The 20,589-nt window shown below is 36.1% G+C and overlaps 1 protein-coding gene across 7 annotated transcripts in view; it reads right to left on the bottom strand.

Annotated features, from left to right (window-relative positions):
- Nucleotides 1–20,589, bottom strand: part of WASF1 (WASP family member 1) — a 296,489-nt gene that overhangs the window by 179,063 nt on the left and 96,837 nt on the right. For 5 of the 7 annotated variants that reach the window (XM_028494551.2, XM_028494554.2, XM_028494552.2 and 2 more), the window contains 6 exons: nt 16,310–16,463; nt 14,690–14,807; nt 12,989–13,161; nt 11,172–11,351; nt 9,184–9,812; nt 8,169–8,322 (listed from right to left, as the gene is read on the bottom strand). In XM_028494551.2, coding sequence (XP_028350352.1) covers nt 8,169–8,322; nt 9,184–9,812; nt 11,172–11,351; nt 12,989–13,161; nt 14,690–14,807; nt 16,310–16,463 — 1,408 coding nt within the window. Of the gene's footprint in view, nt 1–7,462; nt 8,323–9,183; nt 9,813–11,171; nt 11,352–12,988; nt 13,162–14,689; nt 14,808–16,309; nt 16,464–20,589 lie in introns of those variants that run through there. The other 2 variants (XM_028494555.2, XM_024115540.3) reach the window with 2 other exon arrangements.

Here is a 20,589-nt window from a genome sequence, read left to right as displayed (position 1 = left end):
ACCACCTAGAGGGGTGGGATCGGGAGGGTGGGAGGGAGGGAGACGTAAGAGGGAAGAGATATGGGAACATATGTATATGTATAACTGATTCACTTTGTTGTAAAGCAGAAACTAACACACCATTTTAAAGCAATTATACTCCAATAAGGATGTTAAAAAAAAAAAGATGAAAGGATTAGTACTTGCTTAGTATACCCTTATCTTTGAGTTATTTTATTGACAATGGTAAGTAGTTCACATTGAATTATTCAGATTCTTTTACCGAGACCCTATGCCAGACATTTCTAAGATGGTTGGCTAAGGGTAAAAAAAAATTCATTGCCAAACAGTTGTGGAAAATTAACCAATCCAGGAATCAAATCTAAAAATATGGCCTCATTTTATTTTATTTTTATTTAATTTATTTTTTTTTTTGCGGTACGTGGGCCTCTCACTGTTGCGGCCTCTCCCGTTGCGGAGCACAGGCTCCGGACGCGCAGGCTCAGTGGCCATGGCTCACGAGCCCAGCCGCTCTGCAGCACGCGGGATCCTCCCAGACTGGGGCACGAACCCGTGTCCCCTGCATCGGCAGGCGGACTCTCAACCACTGCGCTACCAGGGAAGCCCTGGCCTCATTTTCATACTCTCTAAAAAACAAAATTAATAGAATCACATCACACATAGTACTTATTTTTTGAGCTGAGTGTCTTCAAAAGAAAATGAATTCTTACCAACAAAGTAAATGAGGCGGAAGAGATAATATAGACATGAAAGGGGTAGATAAAAAGTCAAATTCCCCAAAGCCTCCTGCCTTGTTGCTGCTTTGTTTTGAATTAGAACCTCCACGACAGAATTATCTTTGACAAAATCCTTAGAAGAAGATTTCTAGATCTGAAAGATAACAGAATAAAGGGTAGCTGAGCATGTTAAAATGGGAATAGAGCAGAGATTCTGCAGATATAACAGGATAAAAAGGAGAAACTGCATAATAAACTGAGGTAGAAAGAAAACCAAGATGGTGGTGAGCCTAAGGGTGGTGGAATGTAAAGTCTTAAAGACAGAAGATTCGTCTGCATGATTTGACAATCAAGGAGAGCCTACTAGAGTATACTTAATGAGAAAAGGAGATCAAACTAGTATTATGGTAAATTAGATGAGAAGAACTTCAACATGGAAGTTTAAGCATGGGATTAAGATACTAAGGAGATGGTTCTTCCATCTCACAATACAGTCAAAACCCAACTCTAGATAAATCCAACTGTCTCTTTTTGACAATTGTCTTTAGACTGCTGGGGAAAAAAATCAAATATTGCAGACTGGAACCACTATAAATTCATGGTCACCAATCTCAACAATGTTTACAATATCGCATGACAATTTCCTATTTCCCTGGAAAGCTCTCTCCCATTTTTCACATGACTACTTCAAACCTTCTCTACTTTGCTTAAAACTGTTGTCACTTCTCCTGCTCCCCATTTACCCTGAGCAGTGTTGTCATCTACTTCAAAGAGAAAACAGATGCCGTTAGAAGGAAACTTTCTCAACTTTTTTGGCACCAGAACTTCAAATCTTTTTTACACATTCATCCTTTTCTCCTTCCTGCAGGCAAGGTTTCCTTTTATGAATGTAAGATTAATCCCTCCCTCCAATCATGTCAGTAATCCCTTCCCTGCTTTATGTCCCAAACTGCATTACTCATCCTCCCAGACCTGCTCTTCCTCTTAATGGTCCTTATATCAGTAAGCTAGGACTCTGGAAATTATCCTTGACTCCTTCCTCTCCAATTACCAAGTCAAGTGCATTCCACATCCTAAATATCTCCTGAACCTATTTCATTAACTATCTCCTCTGTTACCATCATCCCCAATTATTATGTCATGTACTGTACCTGCCTAACTGGTCTCGGCCTCCAAGTGTATTTCTAACTCATTTAACACTTTGCAGCTGCCAATCATCTTTCCAAAATGCTACTCTGATGTCACTTCCTCAATTTTACTGCCCACAGAATATAATGCAAGCTCCTTAACAGGAGATCCTATTACCTTCTCAAGGTAATATTACCTATTACCTTCTTAGCTCCTAAGACCTTCTCATGGTTTGCTCTTGCTTACCTTTCTAATTTATTTCTAGTTACTCCACTCCTTGTATGCTTTGCATCAAGCATTTCCAGACATGCACACACCTATTTCCTTTGCCTGGGAGACTGTCCACCCTCACTTCAACATTCGCCTGCCTAGGCCACCTCAAACTTTAAATATTATTTCCTTTTGGAGGCCTTTCCTGACTTCCTAGACTAGGTTTGGTGTCTGTGCTAGGAGCTTCCCTAACATAACATTCATTGTTCTTTGTTAATTTATCTGTATGCTCAGAAAGTAGGACTCTGTCTATTCAATGTTGTATCCCTAATACCCAGCAGAGTAACTGCAGGCATCAAAAATTTTTGCTGAATAAATAGAAATATAATAAATGTAAAAAGAAAAAGAAAAACAAATCATTAATAATAGATGTGCTCCTTTATCTGGTGTGGTCTAGATAAAAAGTTGCTATAGGTTTTCTTTAAAGTCAAGTATAACATTTCATGGCTTTCATAGGTAAGAATGAAATAGATACTTTTAAGTAATATTGGAAGCTGTTACAATAGAAGACAGATTGTGATTTGATGACTCTTGTGTCTTTTGTATTGCTTCCAGGCCAGAAAGCTGTAATTTTATTACTCTTGGAGACATCAATGTCCTATATCAAGAGAGTAGTATTGAAACAGCTAGCCTAAAGGCAGGATGGATAAATAAGAAATTTATCAAGAAGTCTTTGAGTATTACACAGACACATACACAAGGAACATATTTATATAGACTATAAAATATTCAAAATCATTATCACTAAACAAATTTATCTATTATAGCAAAAAGAAGAGAGTATAAATATCCTGAGAAAAATGACTTCAATGCATGCTCAGTTGTCTTTAAAATTTTTTTTTCTAAAGAAAAAAAGTCAGGGCAGCTGGCCTTACAATAATGAGAAAAGATATTGATAACTAGTCTGTAAAAAAAAAAAGTGCCTGAAATGTTCATTCAGGGCTGGTATTCATTCTTTATTCAGAGCCTGGCTGTCAGACTTGAAAAGCAACAGAGATTACTGATGCATTCTACAGCCAAGTCATGGAGAACATAAATAAATTTGTTCTTAGTACAGCAATGAATAAAGGGATGAAAAGACTTATTCTTTGTATTATAAGGGTTCTATGCCTTCTGTTTGGCTTCAGTAAGATGATTTCTATTAATTACAGTTATATGACACAATTTAGAAATACCATAATTTGATATTTCATTTTCATTAGTTCAATGCAGCAAAGCCACCTTTAAATCCTGATATTGCATGATTAATGTCCTGCATTGGTTTATTTGCACTTATTTATTAAGTAGTTAACATAGAGATCATGAATTCCAAAAGGAATTTTGGACTATTTATCCAATTCCAAAAGGAATTGGACTGTTTAGGAGCTTTAAATAATTTATGCTTGCTTCAGTTTAGGGAGGTAGTTTTCAGAAAATAAAAAAGATGGGGTCAAGATAAATGTAGTAGAGTGAAAACCAACAAAAAACCCAGCAGCGGTATGTTTACTAAAGTCAAAGTCAAAGTCAAAGCTATGTTTTGAAAGTCATTCATGAGAATTCCCATTAAATTAAAACATTTCCTCAATTTTGCTCCCTGCCTTAATAAATTACTTCAGAAATATTAATAACTTTCACCTTTTGGCCAGAAGGGGCGATTCTATGCTTTCCATTTCTTAAATTACACACACACACACACACACACACACACACACACGTACCCGACAACACATAGATTTACTTATCTGTCGATGGACATTATGTTTGCTTCCATGTGTATTATAAGGGTTCTATGCCTTCTGTTTGGCTTCAGTAAGATGATTTCTATTAATTACAGTTATATGACACAATTTAGAAATACCATAATTTGATATTTCATTTTCATTAGTTCAATGCAGCAAAGCCACCTTTAAATCCTGATATTGCATGATTAATGTCCTGCATTGGTTTATTTGCACTTATTTATTAAGTAGTTAACATAGAGATCATGAATTCCAAAAGGAATTTTGGACTATTTATCCAATTCCAAAAGGAATTGGACTGTTTAGGAGCTTTAAATAATTTATGCTTGCTTCAGTTTAGGGAGGTAGTTTTCAGAAAATAAAAAAGATGGGGTCAAGATAAATGTAGTAGAGTGAAAACCAACAAAAAACCCAGCAGCGGTATGTTTACTAAAGTCAAAGTCAAAGTCAAAGCTATGTTTTGAAAGTCATTCATGAGAATTCCCATTAAATTAAAACATTTCCTCAATTTTGCTCCCTGCCTTAATAAATTACTTCAGAAATATTAATAACTTTCACCTTTTGGCCAGAAGGGGCGATTCTATGCTTTCCATTTCTTAAATTACACACACACACACACACACACACACACACGCACGTGTTCGTGCATACACAGAGTTTTGATGAAGCTAGGACTAGTTTTATGTCAACTCTATTACTGAGATCAGCAGGGGAAATTTTTTTAAGCAGGAGCAGTGTCTAGGAAGATATGATTTTAAGAGCCTTAGTGGACAGAACAAAAAGATATTTCCGAACCCGTTTACAAGAAGAGATATTGTGAGTTGCCTGTTTAAGACAAGGCCAAAAAAAAAAAAAAAAGACAAGGCCGCTGCTGTCTTGTGAGTAACCGATTTGGCAAGCTCGAGTAGTTAATAACCATGATGCAAAATGGCTTAAGTATTACTTGAAGAAAGCCCATAAAAGAATTAGAGAAACTGAAAAGGAATATGAACTGTAGCTGTGGTGATCTGAGACGACTTCATGAAAATATTGATGTGAGATTGTTGCTGAAGAAAAAGGGTAGGGCTTTTTAAAAGTGGAAATAAAGGGTAGTGTCTCATAATTTACAGAACACAACTGAAATGAACATTTTTCTTATTTATGTTTAATACATATTTATAATATGAAAATGCTCCAGAAGTCATCTCATCTGCCCAAATAGATTATAAATTATGAAAAGTAGTAGATATATCTTAAAACACCTTATAAATCTGCAGCTTACAAATATCCCTTACTTAAGAAAAGTTATAGACACTTCTTTTCCCTCCATAATGACTGAATTTCATCCCAAATTCCACTGCTGCTAAGTATTTTCCTCCCCTTCTTTTGTCCCACCATTATTGGGAAGGGGAAGGAACAGTGTTACAAAAACAAAAAAAGAATGTCAGAGGGACTGACAGTTTCAAGGAGGTAGAGTATATGCAGAAAATAAAGATCAAATAAATTAAGAACTAAAGAGTGTTTGTTGGATTTAGTAATATGGAGGTAAATGGGTGACTTCAGCCATAACGAGTGAAGCCAATTATTTCTCCACAATATGTAATTAATTTTTTCTGACTCTATGCTTATGCACGACCTTGTGGAACAGTAACATAATTCAATAAGAAAGAAAATAGTTATTACCCAGTAACTTTCATTCTTCTTAGGGTATTAAAATTAACTACTGAATGATTTGCTCCAAAAGTCTCTCAGCAAGGTAACTTGAATACTACACTGAAAAGTTATTTTGATTTAAAAATAAATACTACATGTATGGGGCTTCCCTGGTGGCGCAGTGGTTGGGAGTCTGCCTGCCAATGCAGGGGACGCGGGTTCGTGCCCCGGTCCGGGAGGATCCCACGTGCCGCGGAGCGGCTGGGCCCGTGAGCCATGGCCGCTGGGCCTGCGCGACCGGAGCCTGTGCTCCGCAAAGGGAGAGGCCACAGCAGTGAGAGGCCCGCGTACCGCAAAAAATAAATAAATAAATAAATAAATACTACATGTATGGCCTCTTCAGCCTGTGGGCACTTTCTTATCTTCTAGGAATGTTCTGAAAAACAAACCAAAAAAACTATCATAAACTATTTAGGATATACACTGCCAGGCTTTACAACAGATCCACTTCTATTATTAAGTTTGGGACTGACAGGTACACACTGCTATATTTAAAATAGATAACCAGCAAGGACCTACTGTATAGCAATGGGAACGCTGCTCAATAGTCTGCAATAACCTAAATGGGAAAAGAATTTGAAAAAGAATAGATACATGTATGTGTAAAACTGAATCACTTTGCTGTACACCTGAAACTAACACAACATTGTTAATCAACTATGCTCCAATTAAAAAAAAAAAAAGACAAAAAGAAATCTTCAACCATTTCCTTTTGTATCTCCCTTAACTGCACCAATACCAGTATCATTCCCTTTTTAGTTACCTGGCCACAATTGAGCTTTACAAAAACTATCTACTAGCTACTGCCTTTTGATCATAAACACCTTTGGAAAGACAAAATTTAAATTGTGGCATATTTTCTTGAGTTAAGTTCAACAATATACAGTTTTGTAAGGTGGGAAGGAAACTCAAATGGCTATTTAATCTCTTGTTCTAGGTCTAGGCAAATCTACCTAAAAGAGCAAATCTTTTTGTAAAGCCATTGGGAAATGTTTTTTATGTCCAAACCGTATTGCTACTGGAGGACTTAGTTCATCATTCCTCTTCTACAAGGATTACAGATCATTAGTTAGCTACCTAAAACCCCCTCAAATTAGCAGGTTACCAATGACCTCACGTTTCAGCTATCTATTGCCACAGTGCTATGCGAAATAATCCACCTCAAAACTTAGGTGTAAGACAATAAACATTTATTTTTACTCATGAATTTATAGGTCAGCTGAACAGTTCTTCTGGGCTGGGCTAATTTTAGCTAGGCTTGCTCATCTGTCTACAGTCAGCCAGCAGGTGAGCTTGCAATTGGCTCGTCTAAGTTGGCCTCACTTGGGATAGTTCTCTGCATAAGGTTTCTGAACTTCTAGCAGGCTAGGCTGAGCTTACTTTTTCCACATGCTTTTGGCCAAAACAAGTCTCAGGACGCTCAAAGGGGGTGGTAACAGAACCCATCTTTTGATGGGAGTAGCTGGGATAGAGGGATCCCTCTACTGATGGGATAGAAGCAAGGGTGAAGATTACAGTCACTCTTATAGTCAAACTACCAAAGCCTCATTTAGTCTTTTCTTCATACTAAATAATCTGATATTGATGCTGCTTCTTGTCCATCCCTGAATCTGGACTGTGTAAACATTAACAACTAATTTTATCATTGCAAAACATAATTTCAAGAATGCTGTTAAACTGAAATCAAGATGTGCTGAAATTAGAGAGCAAGTTGAGATTTTAATTTAAGAGCATAAGGAGTTGAAAAATACTGACTTTTGACTTTAGGAAAAAAATGACATAAAAGCTACCTTATACACTAGACAATATGAGTCTGTACAATTAAGAGGAAATTATACAGCTTAAGTAGTTTTTGAATTTTTCATTGACTATTTAGAGACTACTTTATATTATTTGATAAACTATCAGAAAGTTTTATTCAAAGAGGTAACACCCATGAACCTTTAAAATGAACCATTTATTAAATCAGACTGTTATTCTTAACAGTTATGTAAGTTACATGGTTTATGTCAGAGTATTTCACATGGAAATTTTTTGAACTCTTATAGGCAAGCAAAATTGTACCACACAATATATAAGTAGGAAGGGGATACTGCTAAACATTCAAATAAGGCAAGTATTTTAAAACAATAAAACAATAATTAAAAATTCAAGCATTCCTTTAAGAGAATTCAATACTACAAGCTAAATGTACTTTCTGAGTGTATTCATATAAAGGTAGTGTTTCTTCTTTTAAAACGTCAGGAAATGGAATAAGGCTCATTAACAGATACAGCTGCCCTCAAGATTTTTAATCTCAGTTGCTCTCTTTAAATTAAAATTCACAAAGTGCACAATTAAGATATATCAAAAAACGGAATCAGCTACTCTAACAACAGCTGTCCATGCTTAATACTTAGTGGTTTATTTGACCAAATGATGCCTTTTCAAGGAAAAATAAAAAAAGATAAGCCACTGTAAAACATTTAGTTTGAAATGTATACTAATATTTTTCTTAGAAATCAAAAATTATGGAGGAAAAGGGTTATCTACCTTAAGGAAAAGAAAGCAAAACACTGGAATGACCAAACATTTTCAAAGAACAAGCACCACAAAGGACATTTGCATTCGGTTTTGTAATATTTATCAATGCATTTTTTCTTACTCCAACCAATCTACTTCATCAAATTCTGAATCATCTTCTGAATCACTGTATTCCACAGCAATACGGCGGGACAGGATGGTGGCAACATCATTTTCAATGCGTTCGTGTTTAGCTTCCTGTTCACGCTGCTCTTCGACTTTTCGTAGCTGAATACCTGATATAGTAAATCCAAACCATTCATTGTAAACCAAAATACAAAATACTAGATATTATTAATCTAATAAATTCAAATACACATGAGAAATACTAACAGGAAAATAAAAAGCAAGATCTATTAAAAAGAATTTGAAGATTTGATGAAACTTACCACATATCCCAGTGGATGTCTATAGTTTATTTAGCCATTATGGTCTATTGTGCTTCCCTACTCACCACCTCCTAAAGTTAACCAGGTGATACATCTTTTGTTTGTTATCTCTACAGTCAAATAAATTAAACATGGTTGAGCATATTTTCTGTGGCTTTGTTCTCCCCAGTACTTGAGGGAAAGGCACTATTATTCACTCTATACTGTTAGTGCCTGGCATATTAGTAGGAAATGTTGGCTGAATAAATAAATGAATGTGACAGGTTGTTCCTTTGTTACTAAGGTAGGAACCTTAATCCTTTAAAGGTATTGGTAAAGCAAGTGTCACTTACATACCAAATGGACAGCCTTAACACTGAAGAAAATACCATTTTAAAAGGAGTTAATATATATATTGAATATAATATTTACAAAGGGTTTTAACTAAATTTTCTATAACATTTAAGTCTGATACTTTAAATTTCTCATTCATTCAATAAACATTTTAAGAATACCTACTAAGGATGAAAATAAAATGATTAATGTGACATATTTTCTTGAAAAAGACTTAAAATATAAATTGAACATAGCTTTACTTTCCAAAGACCACTTGTACAAAAACATGAGCATCTAAACTTTTATAAATGAAGAAAACATTATTGTCTCCAATATTTAGAAAGGTTCTAATGCTACCATTGCAATGCTTTTAACGGCTCTTGAGAAAATTACCTTTTCGTATTGCTTCCAGAAGTACACTTCTGGCATCACTGATTACAGGTAGGGTTGATGGATGACGCTTTGGCTCAGACGCAGGTATAACTTGTGATGGAGGAGATGGAGGCATTAATGGAACATGGGGACCTGGGGCAGTAGATGGAGTTGGATGTAGCCCAGAGGGAGGATGAGCAAGAGCTGCAACTGAGACAGGTGATGATGGTCGAATGCCAGGTGGAGGCAGAGGAGGCGGTGGTGGGGGCGGAGGCAGCCCCTGGACTTCTCCTTGTGGGAGTGGGTGAACTGGTACAGTCTCGCATACTGGGGCAGCTCTAGCTACCGGTGGAGAGGGCTGTACTAGAGGAGGTGCAATTGGAGGAGGAGCTGGGTGAAGAACTCCAGGGGCAATCTGAAGAGGAGCTGGAGGCGGTGGTACTGCTGGAGCTTGCAAAGCAGTGGCTGGAGGTGGAGGTGGGGGAGGTACTGGTGGGGGGGGAGTCGAAGTCATTGAAGATCTTAATGAAGAAGTTGACAAGGCAGATGGAAGAGGTGGTGGAGGAGGTGGGGGGGTGGCGCTCACAAACACAGGTGTCCTGCCTGTAGCTGGTGACTGAGGACGATTTTCTATCAAACCTGTAGCAGAACTGAAATGATAAAGAGATCCAGCAAGTTATTTAAAGAGAAAAAACTAACCACACAAAACATAAATGGCTACCAGTAATTATATCAAGGTAGAGGCATTAACATGTTCCTATAAAAATTAAAAATTCCAGGGCTTCCCTGGTGGCGCAGTGGTTGAGAGTCCGCCTGACGATGCAGGGGACACGGGTTCGTGCCCCGGTCCGGGAAGATCCCACATGCCGCGGAGCGGCAGGGCCCGTGAGCCATGGCCGCTGAGCCTGCGCGTCCGGAGCCTGTGCTCCGCAACGGGAGAGGCCACGACAGTGAGAGGACCATGTACCGCAAAAAAAAAAAAAAAAAAAAAAAAAAGGTCCAGGTAAAAATTAAAAATTCTTCAGCAATATTTAGAATGAAATGAGAACTAAAAGTACACTAACAAGAAAATCAATACGTGGTGCTTTGACTTATAATATTCTAAATGATCTCATCCTCTCATGCAACTTTCATATCCACACGAGCATTTTATGCTTCCTTTGATAAAATGCTCAATTTTACACTGTGATATGAGTCTTCATAATGACTCAACATTTATCATATTACAACATTTGTATTGCTATACCTGTGGCCAAAACAATACTGTATTTGTATTGAAGCTATTAAGACTCATTATATGTCATTTCAGTTAAATCAATGACAACTAATTACAAACCACAAAAGGAAATTTATGGCCCTCTTCCTTGCTGAGGATGGAACATCAAATGAGTCAGCGATATAAGATTGATCTTTTAAACTGAAAATTGTAAAGCTGATCTCTATTTCTCTATGAAAAAAATTTATAATGTGGATAACAGTGGACAAAATGAAACTTCAAAAAGCTTTACTAAAAGATTATTATGAGCAATTGCCTATTCTCTCTCAAATTCTTAGAGTATTTCCCCTAATATCAAATTAACATTTATAATCAAGTCTTTGGTTCACACTTCTTTGTCCCTAACCACATACCAAAAATTCTTAATTTTTATTAATATACTGCAGATCATGTGCTTGATAACAAAGCTATAATAAAATGAAACACACTTTAATCTTTAAGTTATCATTATTTAAAATTTCCCAAGAGAATGTGTCAGCTCTTACGAGAGGCTGGCAAATTACGGGCCAAATCTGACCTGATCCCTGTTCTTGGTAAATAAAGTTTTGCTGAAACACAAACATATTCATTTGTTTATGTATTGTCCACGGCTGCTTTCATTCAACAATGGCAGAGTTGAGTAGTTGTGACAGAAGCCATATGTCCTAAAGCCGAAAACATTTATTATATGGGCCTTTAAAGAAAAAGGTCACCAACATCTGAGATGAAACATCATGTGCTTGTTCTGACATACCTGATACAGGTGGGTATGGGTTTTGCATCTCCTGCTCCATGCACTGGTGGAGGTGGAGGTGGTTCATGTGGTCTGACTAAGACCCTTTCCTCAGCTCTCGTCAGAAGCTCACTCATCTGACTAAACGGCAAGGCAGAAAGCGAGTAAGATCCATCCATATGATCCACATATGTCTGCGGTCTAAAAAAATACATACAGTATCAGTGTATTTTTCTTGAATTATTGGTGAAGTAAAATGTTCTACATGAGATATTGAAGGTTTATCCTTTGAATGCCAATATTTTAACTACTTTAAGAAACTTCTTTCAGAAATGTATTACATTCACCCTGCTTTTAAAACACAGAATGCTGCTCACAATGCAACCTTTCCTTGCTGATTCAGGTTATTATGATGACCTTCAGTTATTTTATTATTTCATAATATAATACTAATTCAATTCACAAGGGTGAAAACTATTACTTTCATAATCTGATAAACAAGAAAAGAAACTAACTTTCAGCCAATTGTGTTCAAAGCTATCTGCCTCTATTTAATTTTTTTCTTTACAATAAGATGCCAATGACAACAAGCTAGAATATGAAAACTGGAATTTTCTACCACCAGAATATCCTGCTGTTCTTTTAAACCTAAATGACTTCCAAGTGTCTGGTGCCCAAGGGAGATAGGTCTCCCTGATACTAGTAGCACAGACATGGCTAACTACATTGTTTTTGTCTTTTTACTGTTTTCAAAGGTGCTAGGGTACTCAGAAAATAGCTGAGTAACATAATAACATGTGACTTAAGTCAGATTTAAGCAAAATTTTAGATACCTTGAGCATGTGAAGACTTATAAATATTTACTGACTGTAGTGCATGCTGGAGACAAAGCTGGATTTAAAAGATATGTACAAAGCAAGTTAGAAATTAGTATATTTACACAACTGGGTCAGCTCAATACCTCAATTACTTAACAGTGATTAGAAATAAATGTCTGTCTACAGATTATTAATTAAAAAAAATATCAATCCTTTCAGTCTCTTTCTTTCAGTACTGCATATAGATAGTACCTTATATGTATATTACTCCTAAAATAGGCCAAAATAATTTACACTTATGACCCAATAATTTACATGTATTATTTGAAAGAAAGTCTTAAGTTCTCTTCCATTCAAAAATCAATAACTATAAAACATATAATAATAACTATAATCAACTGTACACAAATCTCTTCACAGAGATGCTAGTATAATGTTTGTTAGGGTTGCATATTAGTTAGATAGGGCCCCTGGCCACTGAGAAAGGAAAAGGACCTATTGCATATTTCTGCAAAAGGGGATGAGTAATTTTGTTTTGAAAGTCCTGATATATCTGAGGTGGAAGATGTGGCATAGAAAGGAAGTCAGGGGAAAGAAAAAGGAACAAAATATAACCCCCTTCCAACTCCTATTTTATATGCAGTGAATCAATAATACTTCAAAAAACAAATCCAGACCCCATTACTCTACAGACTTTCTACAGAAATTCTAACAGACTCTGCCTGAACTACTGAGAGGGAGCTGAGACCTCATATGAAAGTTAAAACAACACCGAAGATCATCTACTCCAACCACTTCTTTCTACAGATGAGAAAACTGAAGTCAGGGTACAAAAATGATCTGCCCAAGATCAGACTTCAGTAGGCTCACAATGGTCAGGGTTTCAAAATCAACTCAATACTTATAGAACAGGGTCTGTCAATTCAATAGTTCAGGACCTAAGACTTAGACATATAGATATTAGAAATAAAGCCAGTGTTTTACCATTAATTTTGTTTAAAAAAACAAAAGAAAATAAACCTTGTTTCAAAATGAGAGGCTGGGCCATTAGCAACTTCAATATGCTTATGTAAGAGATTAGCATCATCTTCAGCCAGCTCTGGACCTTGGGCCAGCTTCTGCCATTCTCTCCGCCTGTCATGAGGTGCTCTTGGCACTTTTTCTGGTTCATGAGGACGATCTAGATTTTTCTGCTATAACAGATGTATTGAAACAAAGCCAAATGCTGAAGTACTACGTTTTTAAAAAGAGGTTATAACAATGAAAATAGAATTCTAACATCAGTATTGAAAAAGACAATGTCATCATAATATAGTAAAAGTAACACAGATACAGTTCATTTGTGCATTCAGAGTTAAATCTTAGCTAGTTTGCTCGTAATCCCACTTTCGAATGTTTTTTTAATCTTTAAATGAAATTGATGTATCAGATAAAAATAGTATGTCTATGTAATAAAACTTGAGGTCAGAAAGTCCTTTCAGATGAAAAAAGATTCATCAACTCTGCTCCCACATTATTAGTTTTTGCTATAATGAGTGTAATTTCTACAATTAATGGCACTGCCTACCTCTAGCCAAAACCTGAAAATTTACTAAGGTTATGTTATCTGAGAAATGACTAATTAGCTAGCCAATACATTAGAAAAAAATCCAATTACCCAATTAAACCATAATAACTGTCACTCAACAGAAAATAGGGTATTTGAAAAATAAAACAAAAAGTGATTCCAACTGTGGGAGAAGAAGTATAGAAAGAAACCAAAGGGGCCAAGCAGGTAACATACGTGAATAAAAAGAGTCAGTTATAAGATGAGGCCTGCACTGAACTAGATGGGTATGTCCATCTAAGGCATTCCAGTTCAAAAATTTAAAAACCACTGTGTTTGTCAAACAAAACTGCTTGCAAGCATAGTCTGGGCTACCAGTCACCAGTCTGCAAACTCTGGCTAGAACACTGGTACACTGTCTAGTGCAGAAAATAATAACATGTAGGCATTTTGGGGAAGAGCGGGGAGAGCAGAGATAGCTATAGGAGAAACAGAGGGATGATAAAGACAAACCCTGCCACCTTCATAATTCTGCCTAAATCCAACTTTGCTTCCTCCTTCTATATTTCTAGTTATCATTAACATGGAATAAAACAGATCCAAGTGAATTTTATTAGAAAGCAGAAAATGATAATACAGCAGACAGGTAACAGGAATTTAGTGAGACTGTTATAAGCTTTCCATTTAGGATATGCTCTGTGGTAAGAAAATATTAACTTAATCTACTTTACCAATATCAGTACAATATTCCTTTGCTCCGCTTTAGCAGAATGCCTTTCCCTTCCCTTGTCCACTTAATTCTTATTTGTTCTTCAAGATTCATTATTAGCTTTGTTGAAGTGTTTATCAGCCCCGTCCTCCCTAAAGCAGGTGCTATTTTGTGCTACTCAAACCCTCCATGCATACCTCTCTGTTAGGTGGGCACTTACCACACCATAATATAATAACCTAATTGTTCATTTGCTCACTTACCACACCATATTATAATAACCTAATTGTTCATTTGCTCCCCATTAGACTGTGATCTTTCTGCGTGGTTATAAAGACTTCAGTATTTGACCATATGAACCAAATAAAATAAAACTGTCAAAGTACAGAATTAATAAAGTTCCACATATGCAACAAATAACAAATACATAAAAACTAACTTCAATTTTTTGAATTTCTTGTAATACCTTCTGCTTCCTCTTTTCCTTCCTCTTATCCTCTGTATCTTGTAACATTTTTTCTTTCCATAGATCAAAGAAATATGAAGGATTGGTATAAAACTTCAAACCTTCTTTACCATCATCTCTGAAGTATAAAATATCAATTAAAATATACATTAGTAAGACTTAGAGAGGCAAAAGGAAGTAATTTTACTAAAATTGTTTCCTCTTACATTAACAAAATATAGCATGTGTAAAAATATCGGCAAAATAAATGAGAATATGCACCGATAGAACATTTCTCACAAATCAGACAGGAAACTAAGGAAAATGGAAAACCAGAAGTTTTTCAGAGTTGTTATTAATAATTTAAGGGTACAACTGGACAATTTTCATCCCTAACTTCTGCTGAATGCCAAGTTTTCTATAAGTCCTGTGGGAAATTCCAGTAATTACAAATGATTCTGCCAAAGATAAAAGCCTGAAAGTACAACAGAACAGAGAAACTATACAGGGTTTCTGCCGATACTCTAATTTACTTATCATCTTACCAAATCCAAAAAATATCACCAAATAGTTATTCTAATAGTAATAGTTATATCCAATGCCTTGCATACTGACAAATAGTTTCAAATAACTATCCAAATACCATTTTATTCAGGACACGTGTTGTGCCTCTTAAATCACCCATTTAACAATTCATGTGAAAGACTCCAAAGAAAGGCTGAATAAGTCCAGAGTGTTTTAAATAGTAAAAAAATTTTAAAAACAGGTACTACATATTCATTACACAGAAATTTAATGCAAAGATCAAGAGTAGACAAGAACCAGAAATAAACAATATTTATTTAATTAATGTGGTGGGATTTTGAACTCTTTATTTTTTCTTTTCCATCTAATTAGAAATTAAATTAAAAAGACAATAACAGGGCTCCCCTGGTGGCGCAGTGGTTGAGAGTCCGCCTGCCTATGCAGGGGACACGGGTTCGTGCTCCGGTCCGGGAAGATCCCACATGCAGCGGAGCGGCTGGGTCCATGAGCCATGGCCGCTGAGCCTGCGCGTCCGGAGCCTGTGCTCCGCAACGGGAGAGGTCACAGCACTGAGAGACCCGCGTACCGCAAAAAAAAAAAAAAGACAGTAACAACTCCTTGTCTCTTCATATTCATGTTTGCCATTGGCTTTTCTTAAAAACACCTGTCAAAACAACTCCTTTGAGTAAGTCTTGGTTTTTGTATGCCCAAACCTTGGGAACTCACCTAGTGAATAAAGCAAAGGTTTTCTAAAGGTGGAGGATAAGGAGGGTTCTCTGCATTGGTCAGCAGACCAGTGAAATAAAAAATGTTTGGGGGGGTTTCCCTGGTGGCTCAGTGGTTGAGAATCCGCCTGCTAACGCAGGGGACTCGGGTTCGTGCCCTGGTCCGGGAAGATCCCACATGCCGCGGAGCGGCTGGGCCCGTGAGCTGGCCACTGAGCCTGCGCGTCCGGAGCCTGTGCTCCGCAACAGGAGAGGCCACAACAGTGAGAGGCCCGCGTACCACAAAAAAAAAAAAAAGTTTGGGGATTTAGCATTTAAAGGTAGACTGCTACATATCTGAACTTGAAGTCTGAAATAAATAACCGGCCTTCTTACTTATTAGCGTACTGACCTGTAAGGAGTGAGTATATTGAGAGGTGGAGGCTGTTCACAAACATCGTACGTCTCCTGTAATGGAACAGGCAAAGTCCTGCGGTCGAAAAGCTGCTGATCTTGAACTGTAGAACTTCGGAAAGCTTTTCTCATAGTTATATCTTGCAAAGACACTAAAACAAAAATCCAAAATGTATTGTTTTATTTTACTAAGATGATTTAACATAAGGACAAATTCATATACTGTATTTGTTTAAAAGTCAGAAGGTCGTGACTGTTAGTGGCTTATGAATCAGAAACCATATTTTAAATGTTCTATCACTATATGCCACATCATTTTGTGCTTTATTTTCCCAATTAGATGGGTTTTAATGCAACCTCTGATTTCTAAGGCTCTAATGACACCTGAAGCATATGCTACATTTCCCATCAAATGCACCATTTCCTTTTCTCTCCTTGCCATCCCCAGCCCCCACCAACCTACATTTTCCTCTTTTTTTCTATAATCTTTTTTCCATCTCCCTTTATTACTTTTATTTAGCTTATACCAATAACACTGAAGGAATTACTTAGTTATCAGTGGCATTCTGGGCTAAATGCGCTATTGCCCTCTATGCTTTAGAGACTATAAGTATGATACATGGACTATAAAGTTAAAACAAACTTATTGTAAAGAAAATTAAGTTTTCAAGTACTGGGAAATCTGTACAGTTGTCTATCACTTATCTTTTATCTTGTTCTATAAGGGTCTCCAATTAACTACAAGTTCTTGAAGACTGAGGCTATCTTGTACATTAGTTTCTACAGTAAGTTAACACAGCCCCATCATACATATGAGGATTTAAAATAACCGCATTTGCTCATTTTCTTTTGGATTGTGCAGCATGTTAAAATAAAAAATTTACCAAAATACTAGATTTTTAACTCTTAGAGTGATTTCTTGATATTAAAAAATTGGCTGGGGGCTTCCCTGGTGGCGCAGTGGTTGCGCGTCCGCCTGCCGATGCAGGGGAACCGGGTTCGCGCCCCGGTCTGGGAGGATCCCGCATGCCGCGGAGCGGCTGGGCCCGTGAGCCATATGGCCGCTGGGCCTGCGCGTCCAGAGCCTGTGCTCTGCAACGGGAGAGGCCGCAACGGAGGGAGGCCCGCATACCACAAAAAAAAAAAAAAAAAAAAAAAAAAAATTGGCTGATTTTTTAATGTATTTAATATGGCTTTTAGTACAAATGCCTTATACCATAGAAAGGTCAGTACTAAATAATCATAACAATTCTTAAATTATTTTTCTCCCTAAAATAGTATCTCTTTCATCCTTACAAATAAAATTCACTCAACATGAATGTTTGGGTCTATGAAATAAGTGGAGCAATGAGGCTGACTATGCAATAGCCACAACATGACTGCATTCCCAGCAATTCCACTTCTACCTGACTTGTAACACACTTAAAAACACCAAAATAAAATTCAGAGAAGGAAAAAAGTTTTTTTCCCACTATCACTAAAGAGTAGTATGAGAGATACTTATTGAGTGTAAACTATAGTGCTAGATGCTTTCACTAATTTTTACTTAAGCTTTATAACAATTTAATGGGATAGGAATTATTATTCCATTTTTAAACATAAGAAAATAGAAAATATTATATAACTGGCCCAAGGTAAAATGGTTAATAAGCAGTAGAACCAGAACAGAAAATGCAGATCTGTCTGCCTTTGAGGCTAATCTCTCTGCCACAATACCACACTCTGTTCCTCTGGCTCCTATCAGAAGTGGCCTCTGTTTTTTGCAATCAAAATGGATCAATTTTTGCCACCCTCCTACCCCACTTATTAACCATAAGTATGAAACCTAGTGTTTGATTTCCCAAAACTGTCTTAGTAAAGGATATAAAGAACATGTAAAGTAATAAGCATTTTTCTATCTTCAGCTCCTCTCATTTATCACTTCTCTCATTTGTTAACAGACCAATGTGACAAAGCCCCTTCCAGCTGCCAACAATGACATCTGATATTACTTAGTGTTATATAACACAGTAAGTCAGCACAATATGTTTGTAAACATAACTGAATTAAAGATAATGGTACAGATCTTTGTTTAAAGACTCAGTTTTTTACCCTTTCTAAATTACTGTTAACTTACTATTTAATGGTAATTAAAACCCCCAAAATATTGATATTACATTCTGTAATTTATTATTCTACTCATAATGTTATTTTATGTGAACTTTAACTGAGTTAAAAAATCTAGGTTAAGTAACTTTGAAAATTCCTCTATTCAACATCCCCATGACAATTTCAAATTAAGCAGTTCAACTTTTAGATTCTGAATTCTTCCCCAATTCTCCATACAATTTTAAAGGAAACTGAATAATTCTGATAGTTGTTGGTACATTAAGAATTTTTTAAAACACTTAAACACATCTTAAGTTATTTACCAGTATCTGTATTTTCAATTTTAATGGGAATGCTAAAATATCTGTTAAAATTTAACAGTATTTTCAAACTAAATATTTTTATTTCTGTTACATAAAAGAACATAAAAGAACTGCCTGTATATTTCTATATTTTTAGATGAAATGTACTTGTAACTTACATGTTTCAATTATTTTAAAAAGAAATTTTGGATATAAATGACATATTTGAAAGTATGGCCATAAATTTTTTTAAATATTAGCAATGATTTTTATCTCAAGAATTTCATGACGTATAACAATATACATTGTATACATTATATGTTATAATATACACAAACATGTTTCAAGGGATACCACCAGGAAAAAACAACCCACAGAATGAGAGAAAATCTTTGCAAATCATAAGATTTGGGACTTGGATCCAGAATATATATAGAATTTGCATAACTCAACAATCAAAAGAAAAATAATCCAAATTAAAAATGGGAAAAGGATCTGAACAGATATTTCTCCAAAGAAGATACACAAATGGCCAGTAAGTCATTTAAACCCTGTTTTGTTTTTTTTCTTTTGTTTATTTTAAGTTGGATTATTATTCTTTTTATTAATTTGTTTTGTTCTAGGTCCATTCACCTCACTACAAATAACTCAGTTTCGTTTCTTTTTATGGCTGAGTAATATTCCATTGGATATATGTGCCACATCTTCTTTATCCATTCATCTGTCGATGGACACTTAGGTTGATTCCATGTCCTGGCTACTGTAAATAGAGCTGCAATGAACATTGTGGTACATGACTCTTTTTCAATTATGGTTTTCTCAGGGTATGTGCCCAGTATTGGGATTGCTGGGTCATATGGTAGTTCTACTTTTAGTTTTTTAAGGAATATCCATACTGTTTTCCATAGTGGCTGTATCACTTTACATTCCCACCAACAGTGCAAGAGGGTTCCCTTTTCTCCACACCCTCTGCAGCATTTACTGTTTCTAGATTTTTTAATGATGGCCATTCTGACTGGTGTGAGATTATATCTTATTGTAGTTTTGATTTGCATTTCTCTAATGATTAGTGATGTTGAGAATCCTTTCATGTGTTTGTTGGCAATCTGTATATCTTCTTTGGAGAAATGTCTATTTAGGTCTTCTGCCCATTTTTGGATTCAGTTATTTTTTTGATATTGACCTGCATGAGCTGCTTGTATATTTTGGAGATTAATCCTTTGTCAGTTGCTTCATTTGCAAATATTTTCTCCCATTCTGAGGGTTGTCTTTTCGTCTTGTTCATGGTTTCCTTTGCTGTGCAAAAGCTTTTAAGTTTCATTAGGTCTCATTTGTTTATTTTTGTTTTTATTTCCATTCCTCTAGGAGGTGGGTCAAAAAGAATTTTGCTGTGATTTATGTCATAGAGTGTGTTGCCTATGTTTTCCCCTAAGAGTTTTATAGTGTCTGGCCTTACATTTAGGTCTTGAACCATTTTGAGTTTATTTTTGTGTATGGTGTTAGGGAGCATTCTAATTTCATTCTTTTACATGTAGCTGTCCAGTTTTCCCAGCACCACTTATTGAAGAGGCTGTCTTTTCTCCACTGTATATCCTTCCCTCCTTTATCAAAGATAAGGTGACCATATGTGTGTGGGTTTATCTCTGGGCTTTCTATCCTGTTCCATTGATCTATATTTCTGTTTTTGTGCCAGTACCATACTGTCTTCATTACTGCAGCTTTGTAGTATAGTCTGAAGTCAGGGAGCCTGATTCCCCCAGCTCTGTTTTTCTTTTTCAAGATTGCTTTAGCTGTTCCGGGTCTTTTGTGTTTCCATAAAAATTGTGATTTTTTTTGTTCTAGTTCTGTGAAAAATGCCAGTGGTAGTTTGATAGGGATTGCACTGAAT

The sequence above is a fragment of the Physeter macrocephalus genome, chromosome 10 (genome assembly GCF_002837175.3).
Source record: "Physeter macrocephalus isolate SW-GA chromosome 10, ASM283717v5, whole genome shotgun sequence".
Lineage (NCBI taxonomy): Eukaryota > Metazoa > Chordata > Mammalia > Artiodactyla > Physeteridae > Physeter > Physeter macrocephalus.
This window is presented reverse-complemented; position numbering and strand designations above follow the sequence as displayed.